This window comes from Miscanthus floridulus, chromosome 13 (assembly GCF_019320115.1).
Source record: "Miscanthus floridulus cultivar M001 chromosome 13, ASM1932011v1, whole genome shotgun sequence".
In the NCBI taxonomy this organism is placed as follows: Eukaryota; Viridiplantae; Streptophyta; class Magnoliopsida; order Poales; family Poaceae; genus Miscanthus; species Miscanthus floridulus.
The window spans coordinates 82,521,265-82,530,808 of record NC_089592.1 but is presented as its reverse complement, the minus strand read 5'-3'; the positions used below and the strand labels follow the sequence as shown (position 1 = coordinate 82,530,808).

The 9,544-nt window shown below is 44.7% G+C and overlaps 1 protein-coding gene and 1 long non-coding RNA gene across 2 annotated transcripts; both read right to left on the bottom strand.

Annotated features, from left to right (window-relative positions):
- Positions 1-765: 765 nt before the first annotated feature.
- Positions 766-3,460, bottom strand: LOC136498895 (uncharacterized). Its single transcript, XR_010769811.1, has 4 exons — positions 3,070-3,460; positions 2,310-2,369; positions 1,328-1,464; positions 766-944 (listed from the first exon to the last, which is right to left on the bottom strand). It is a non-coding gene; the product is annotated as an uncharacterized lncRNA (long non-coding RNA).
- A 940-nt stretch (positions 3,461-4,400) lies between these two features.
- Positions 4,401-5,279, bottom strand: LOC136500166 (ribosome-inactivating protein 3-like). The gene has a single exon (XM_066495550.1). The coding sequence runs from the start codon at positions 5,277-5,279 to the stop codon at positions 4,401-4,403; it is 879 nt and encodes a 292-aa protein (XP_066351647.1).
- Between the last annotated feature and the right edge of the window lie 4,265 nt (positions 5,280-9,544).

The following is a 9,544-nucleotide window of genomic DNA, read 5'->3' as shown; positions in this document are numbered from 1 at the left end:
ACAGATGGCCTCGACCACTGCCTCGGCCTCATCCACTCTGTCGACACGAGAAAGGAGAGAGCGTTTGGGAGAGGAGAAATTTTTTGGGGGAAACCAGGGATCGAACCGTGGCCGTGCCGTGTGGGCGTAGTGGGCTGAGGGCGGAGGGAGGGTGTGTGATCACAGGAGGTGCAGATACATCGAAGGACGACCGTCAGATATGGTAAAGTAAAGAGAGAATTGATGAGAGTTAAGATGGGCGTACATTTTTATTATGGTGTATTTCTAGGTGCATATTTTGGTATGGGCGTAGTTAAAGTCATTACTGTGGAGCAGGTAATTGTTGAGTGGTTATAGAATAATTCTAACTGATGTTTTATAGGGGTAGATAGAATTAGAGAAGAGATGAATGAATTGGAAACATCAAAGTGTGCATACTCCTCCCTTCTTCTCTCTCTAATACGGAAGAATTGGAAAAACAGGCAAGCGTCCCACCATGGCCTTATCAGCTTGTGCCACTTGTCAGTTGCAGCTACTACTTTTATTTGTAAAAAGCACCATGCTCTTTCAATAGGCATGTGTCCAGCAAACGAACTATGCCTTGTGTGCTAAATATTCTTAATACTATTGTCTTCCTAAATTGGCGATTTATGTATTCCTAAATTAGTTGTCTTCCTAAATAGGCGATTCATGTATTCCGAAAAAGCAAGTATAGTGTCTATGTTCATTTGCAGCCAACACCCCACCCCCATCCCCGGTTTATTTGAAAAAAAAAATAGAGAGAGATTCAATTAAAAGACGCAAGTGCCTAACTGACATGGATCTAAAAATCCAAACCAACTCCTCCAATATAATTCCCTCTCTCACTACATATGTACTTATTTACATATATTGCAGACATCATACCTGCTTTGTGCTTTTGTAATCTACAGCAAAGAACCTCTATGTTCAAAATAACAATAGCCCTGTGATAACAATCAGCTTATCAGAAGAGCAAATAGAAACATGAATCCGTGCATAACCACAACACAAGTAAAGTGCAATGATCAAATCCCATCACATGGTCAACAAACTAGAACCTAACTATCATTCATTATGCAATTTAAGTGTCATTCATTAAGCAACAATATCTTCTTAAAATAGGGAATTTTTGTATTCTGAAAAAGCAGTATAGTGTTCAAAACAGCAGCAAAGCATTTTAGTCCTAATAGTAATACCTGAGCAGTATTTTCTAAAGAATAGGATGCAAATGGATATGATGAAATTTGCTAAACCTACAGAGCACAATATGGATCAAGGCAGGACTAGCAGCAGACATCTAAACATGATAGTGGGTGCCAGTCCTCACCTCATCGATGATAGTGGGCTCAAGGTCAATAAACACAGCACGGGGAACATGCTTCCCAACGCCAGTCTCACTGAAGAAGGTGTTGAAAGCATCATCACCTCCCCAATGGTCTTGTCACCGGGCATCTGGCCATCAGCCTGAATACAAATATAGCATCCTTATTTAAGCAAATTACAAGAGGAAGCCATATGATCCAAATGCAGTCAGTGTAAACATTGCATGCCACCTACACTAGTACACCAGACAGATGCATAAACTTTGTGCCTGCAGTTGATATTTCCACCAAACAAAGATGTGTTACCAAACAAAGGTTTGCCCGTGCTGCATTCTGTGATCAAAGTTCATCTTCTACCTCCAATTGTGAGCTGTGAGAGGGTGATTGTAACGTGATAAATAATTAGTACTTACACCATGCCCAAAAGAATATCTAATTGCTAATTATTCAGCTCTAGTACTTACACCATGACCAAAAGAATATCTAATTGCTAATTATTCAGCTCTAAATGCTGATTATTGACACCTCCATAAAACCTAAAAGCAGCTACATTTTCTTAGTCAATTTGAGTTTCATTCGTTAGGCAACAATCTCTTCCTAAATAGACAATTTATGTATTCTGAAAAATCAAGTATAACGTGCTGCACCATATCTGATGGAAAGCGATTGGATCCACTAACTAACTCTTCCTATATTTTTGTCTTATGGCATCTATAGTGTGAACCTTTAAAATTTGATTTTGAGTAGAATATATAACTGTAGTTGTAAGCATGAGGTACAGAAATAAAAAACTTCCCCATGTGAAGCAAATTGTACAGTATGCACCGTGCAATACATGCACACCACCCTAATATCATATGCAAAGGATATTGCCAACTCCAATAAATCAAGAATAATGGCTAACATTTAAAGCTAACAGTCAGCTTGGCCACCATGGGGAGCACAACATAGAGTTATGGTTGAAGTGCATAGAGAAGGTCAGAATACCTTGTGTATCGCTCAAAAGAATCAGAAAGTAAGGGGCAACAACAGCTGAAATGTCCTGGACTGAAACACAGGAAGATTCATTTAATAACATTATTCAATAGAGAGAGTTCTGGAGAATTGACTGATGCATCCTTGAGCTGATAAGATAAATCAGACAAACAAGAATTAAGCAAACCAATGGCCATTTGCCTACGAGTGGGTGTGGGTGTGCACTCAGCCCACCAACCTGGCTTGGTGCAGAAATCAAAAATAAGTTGGAAAGCATGTACCACACTCTGAGAGACCTTAGATGCCTCTGATAAATTCCTATTGGGTTTAGGTGCACATATAGGTGGTGGTTGTAGAGTGTTGTATGTATGCCTCATACTCAATTACTGTATTAATAAAAAAGAAGGCATAAGACAGATCAAACCACATTTGTATTGTTCTTGCCTTATCTGTCTACCAAACTGCCATCCCTATCAATTTTTTTTTCTCTCTTCTCAACCTTTCCTCTCATGCTCCTCAGTTTCCCTGCCCAAAAGATACTAATGTGCAACCACAATGTGCCAACCAAAGTCAGAAGATGCATAACACAAGGCACGACCTAGTAGTATAGTAGCACAAAAAGTCTCTATTTATCCCTACAACAACACACGGACTTGCTCAAACATCAAGGCAGAAACAATGCTCCGATCTTTACAGAAGAACAGAATACTAGAACCTGTGGTCAGTCTGTATTATGCATGCAACAAATTGGGCAAGGAATCGGCGGTCTCACCCGGCGGCGTCAAGGACATCCCTGGAGATCTTTTTTAGTGGCACCTTTGTACAGTTCCTCCAAGGTGCAAGCCAGCGGCCGCTCGATCGACGGCGCCTTCCTCTGAACCGGCGCGTAGGGGTAGGACAGCCCAGCGTTGTTGACGAGCACGTCGGCCGCGAGCCCCTCGCTGGAAAAGGAAGACGCGACGCGGTCCGAAGGGACGGCCGCGGTCGCGCTGTCACGGGGTAGGGGTCGCGCCGTCGGGAGATGGAGGGGATAGGGGAAGGGGAGGCGGGCGGTGGAGGGGTGGCCGCCGATGCCGGAGAGACGGCCGGCGGCTGCGGCGGTGATGGGGTGGTGGAGCTCATCGGGGCTAGGGTTGTAGGCGCAACTAGATCTGGCTGAGAGGGGGAAGAGGTGGGGGAGGTGGGCAGGGGCAGGGGGGAGGGGGAGGGGGAGGGGCCGGTGCCGGTGCCGACGACGAAGTGAAGCCCGTCAAGCTATGGTTGGAGAATAAGGCAGCAGAGCCAGGTGTGCGACTGAAAAATGCGAGCAAAACACCCACGGCCGCCCAGAAACTAAGTCGTCGTCATCATCATCATCATCATCATCATCATCATCATCATCATCATCATCATCATCATCATCATCATCATCATCATCATCATCATCATCATCATCATCATCATCATCATCATCATCATCATCATCATCATCATCATCATCATCATCATCATCATCATCATCATCATCATCATCATCATCATCATCATCATCATCATCATCATCATCATCATCATCATCATCATCATCATCATCATCATCATCATCATCATCATCATCATCATCATCATCATCATCATCATCATCATCATCATCATCATCATCATCACCACTATAAACTGTTACAATACGTCGGATGACGTGTTTGTTTATATATATAGGAGTACGTAATAACTGTAATTAATAATAAAAAGAAATACAGATGGGCAGGCGAATGAATACTTGTTTAATTGAACAGAACACAACTAACATACGTATATTCCTAGTACAAATTACCGAATCAAATCAGCTGGATTATTTTTGGGCGAAGTCACAAATAATATCTATTGTTCAATGCATCGTTCGGTCCAGAGATGTGACTATTTTTCTTCACCTTCCTAGCGACATCCTTAGGGGGTGTTTGGGACTGCTCCACAAACTCTGTTCCATAAACTCCACCGTGGAGCAGCTCCACAAAAAACTGGAGTTTGTGGAGTACCTCTTTAGGTGCTCTCACAACTCCACCCTTTTTTCTGGAGCAGAGTGCGTGGAGCTGAAACCGTTTGGCTAAAAAACATGAAGCGGAGCTAAAAAAAACGTGGAGCGGAGCAGTCCCAAACACGCCATGTACAACCTCCACCCCATTTTGCGCCCCCTGTTAGGAACCACCGTATGACGAGCCTTGAGCTCGATCCCCAGTCGACCACAGAGAGCGCGTCGTCTGTGGTGAGGAACGTCTCCTCCCAATTATCCCCCGAGAATGTCTCATCGATCTTTTGCAGACGCATGCCTTCCCCTATCATTATAACGAACCTGACAAGCCCATCTTTGGCTTGTTCTTTAGGACTGATTATGTGGTTGTATGTTGCAAGCTGTAAGGTTGCATGCGTAGCAGAGTTTTTTCCTAAAGGCACCAGTGGCATATTCACACGGCCGCCACTAATCAAATCTCTGTAGTTCTCCTCTATGGGTAAGATGTGGGTTCCAGGCGGCAGGCCTTTAAAAACATCCTTATCTCCACTAAACTGGTACCACACATTGTCCCCATTACAGAAACCTATTATATACAAATCGTCTATCGCCATCGCCAACGTCACCTGCTCTTCCGGCGCTTCCCCGACCTTGATATGGATATATATCCATTCAGGTGGGGGGTCGTAGAAGCCTCGCCGCCTAGGGCCCGTCACCGGTATTTGGTTGACACTTGGAGGGTTGTAAGGAGGATTTCTGTTGGCGTAGTCGAGTACCAGCCGCATCAACTTAGTGCGGAGAACTTGAAATGTTTCAGTGCGAATGTCCCAGTAGACGTGGTGTATAGGAGGCCCACCAGCCGGCGGTGGAGGGGCACCAGCCGGCGGTGGAGGGGGTGGTGCCTGAGCTTGAGCAAATGCGGCTAGTAAAAATAAGGATAGCAAAAGCACTAAGTTGGGACGGCATGCTGCTGATTTATTGTTGGTGATCATCATGCCCTTAGCCCCTAGCTAGCTAGTGAACGATCGAGGAGCGAGGACGAGCATATATATATAGTACTTTCTCTTTTACCTGCAATGCATATGAAGTGAAACATAGATGATGCATTGTTTACTGGTACATGCCAACTAATACCAACCTGCCTACTACACACAACGCATGTGACTGACCTTCCAAACCTGCCTACTACAAGTGCCCGTCCAAGGATTTTGAGGGTCCTCTAAAGAATTTATTGGAACGACCCATCTGCTAGAATGAAAATAGGTAGCCAGTTTTAGGTAGGACTGTTGGAGTAGAGAGCAAAATTTAGGTAGTACAAAAATTGGTAGCTACCCAAATACAGTTTTAGGTAGTGTGTTTTAGGTAGTAGTGTTAGAGATGCTCTAACCCCTACATAGATTGGGTTGGGACAGTCACATTGCAAGCCTCGCTCCATAGCTCGTTTCTACTACTATCCCGCTTCTGCCGGCGCGTTTCCAACGTCTTCTACATCTGCTGACGCACGTCGAAGCCTTCCCTTGCCGCTTCGTGACAGACACGACTATTCCCTCCATCCCAAAATAAGTGTCGTTTTGGGTTTTCGTGTCATAAGTTTGACTCGATTTGTAGAAAATATATGCAATATTGGTATCTCTAAATAAATTTGTTAAAAAACTAGATCTAAAGATTTTTTTCGATGATACTAATTACTTAGCATAAATATTAATATATTTTAATATATAGTTAATCAATGATATTTCTCGGGAAGTGAGAACGACAGTTATTTTGGGACGGGGGAATATGTTTGCCACTGGGCGTGGTGGTGGTGGTCCCCGGCGCCGCCCCGCCCTGGCCTTCTTCCCCGACGCCGTCCCTCCCTGAAAGCTCTAGTTTGGTTTTGGTTAATTGATGAAACCCTAAGTGCTAACCTAGTTTATCAAGATAATTATGAGATAGGTAGCACTACTCCAAGTGATGAAGCAATGACGAAGATCATGATAATGGTGATAGCATGGTGATGATCAAATGCTTGAACTTGGAAAAGAAGAAAGAGAAAAACAAAAGGCTCAAGGCAAAGGTATAAAATGTAGGAGCCATTTTGTTTTAGTGATCAAGACACTTAGTGAGTGTGATCACATTTAGGATAGATAGCCGTACTATTAAGAGGAGTGTAACTCGTATCGAAATGCGGTTATCAAAGTGCCACTAGATGCTCTAACTCATTGCATATGCATTTAGGATCTAGTGGAATGTTAACACCCTTGAAAATATTTGTGAAAATATGCTAACACATGTGCACAAGGTGTTTGCAGGGTTGAGATGGGTTTGGGTCCCTCTCTCTCTCCCGCCTCGCAAGCTCGGCGGGATTCGGCGCTTTTGGAAAAATGAAATGTCTATTTTCTATTGCGCCAGATGCAAAATTCTTGGTGGTTGGCACATTTGAGCAAGGGTGAAGAAGTTAGAGTTGAAATGGAGTTGGTCGAAATGATGCTGGCGTCGGTCTACTGACCGGATGCTGGGTCACTCAGCGACCGGACGCTGAAAGGCTGCGTTCGGTCGAGCTGGCAGAGAGGTCGCTAGTTTCGGTGTTGCACCAGACGCTGGACCTGAGATGCATCGAACGCTGGTTTCTGCGTCCGGTCAAACTGACGGGTCTGCACAGTGGCTAAGGGTTGAGCACCGGACGCTGGCTGCGTCCGGTCAAGGTGGACCGGACGCGTCCGGTCGAAAAAACATGCCTCGGGGAGCTTACTGAAAACAACCGGACGCTGGGGCTTCAGCGTCCGGTCAGTTTTGACCGGAGCGTCCGGTCAGCTTCGTAGCCGTTGAAATCTGACGAACAGCGTTTGAAGCTGGTGACGCGTGGTGTCCATCGGGCGACCGGACGCTGAGGGCCAGCGTCCGGTCGGTATGACCGGAGCGTCCGGTCAGAGCGTGTTTTGCCCAGTGAAGGGGTACAACGGCTCTATTTGATGGGGGCTCTATTTATAGCCCCATGGCCGGCTCAAGGGACAACTCTTGCACATTTTCATTGACATAGCAACCTTGTGAGCTTAGCCAAATCCCTCCCACTCATCTCCATCATTGATCCATCATCATTGTGAGATTGGGAGAGAATCCAAGTGCATTGCTTGAGTGATTGCATCTAGAGGCACTTGGTATTCGTGTTGCGCTGCGGATTTCGCTTGTTTCTCTTGGTGGTTGCCACCACCTAGACGGTTGGAGCAGCGGTGAAGGATCGGCATGAGTTGGTGATTGTTCGTGGCCGCCTTCGGTGATTGTGAGGGGAGTTGTACCTTCCCCGGCGGAGCGCCAAAAGGTAACTCTAGTAAATTACTCGTGTCATTGAGTTACCTCACTTGTGGGTCAGTTCTTGCGGTGTCCAATCGTGTGGATGAGGTTTGTGAAACACCTCTTAGCCGCCGAACCACCAAGTGTTGGTCGACACAACGGGGACGTAGCGTGTTGGCAAGCACGTGAACCTCGGGAGAAAATCGATTGTCTCTCTTCTTTGTCATTCTCCCGGTGATTGGCTATATATTCATCTTGTGATTGGTTCATCCCCTATATGTCGGTATAATCACTCTACTCACTCATTTACATTCTTGCAAACTAGTTGATACAAGCTCTTTAGTGTAATTAGAATTAAGAGCTTGCTTTATTATTTACATTCATCTAGTTGAGCTCTTTAGAGTAGCAAGGTTGAGAGCTCTTAGTGAGTAATTACATAGCTAGTTTGTGTGCCTAAGTATTCATTGCAACTAGAATTGTTGGATAGGTGGCTTGCAACCCTTGTAGAGCTAGAGCAAGTTTGCATTACGCTATTTGTCATACTAATCAAATTGCTCTAGTTGATTTGTAGATTTTTAAATAGGCTATTCACCCCCCCTCTAGCCATATTAGGACCTTTCAAGTGGTATCAGAGCCGTGGTCACCGTTTGATTGAAGGCTTAACAACCTCGGTGTCAAATTATGGCTCAAGTTGTGTTCAACCATGTGGGGGGCAAACCACCATTCTTTGATGGCACAAGCTATGATTATTGGAAGAGAAAGATAAGTGTGTATCTTGGTTTAATCAATGATCAAGTATGGGATGTAACCGAGAATGATTATGCTATCATTAATCCCGACAATCCCACCAACCAAGATAAGTCTAACAAGCAATGCAATACAATGGCTCTCAACACCCTATACAATGCCCTTGATCCAAAGGTATTTGAGCAAATCAAGGATTGTGAAAGAGCAAATGAAGTGTGGAGGAGATTGGAGGAAACCTATGAGGGCACACCGGAGGTGAAGAGTGCCAAGTTATATATTCTCAAGGACAAGAAAGAAAAGAAGGAGAAGAGGGAGAAGAGGATGACCTTTCAAAAGAAGAAGAAGGGTGGAGGCTATGTGGTCACTTGGGATAGTGATGGCTCATCGGATAGTGATGACTCTAGTGATGATGGCAAGAAGTCAATCAAGAAAGCACTAGCAAGCATCGCCATCAACAACAAGCCCTCCATCTTCAACACTCTATCAACATGCCTCATGGCTAAGCCTACCAAGGTAAAATATGATAAGAGTGATGATGATGAAAGTGATTCTTGTAGGAGTGATGATGAAGATGAGGAGTACTCCAAGGAGGAGCTCATGGACATGTGTGAGCAAGTGCACGCTTGCAATGAGATGAAGAGAAAGGAGTGCAAAGAATTGCGCAAGAGAGTAAAATTTCTTGAGCAATCCTTTGATGAGCTCAATGCCACTCATGAGGGGCTAGTGGATGCCCATGAGAAGCTTGGCAAAGCTCACTCTAAGCTTGAAAAGGCTCACTCCTCTCTCATTGAGCAAGTCAAGAAGGAGGAAACCAAGGAGGAGCAAGTGATAGTTACATGTGATGTGGGACTAACATGTGATCTTATTAATGAATCTACTTATAAGCCTATTGCTATTGCTCCCACTAACACCTCTTGTAGCACAACCATTACCACTCCACCTATGAATGATACATCACTAATGGTGGAAAATGAAACCCTCAAGAAGGAGGTGAATGAGCTCACTCATGCCTTAGGCAATGCCTATGGTGGAGATGCCCGCTTGCTAAAGTGCTTGGGTAGCCAAAGGTTTTCTCTCAACAAAGAGGGATTAGGCTATACCCCCAAGAAAGGCAAGGCGGCCTTTGTCACTCCCAAAGCTAGCTTTGTGAAGGGCAATGGTCGGTTTTGCAATAGATACAAGCAAGTTGGGCATATAGAGCAAAATTGCAAGACTAACAAGAACAAGCTACCTAATGTATCCT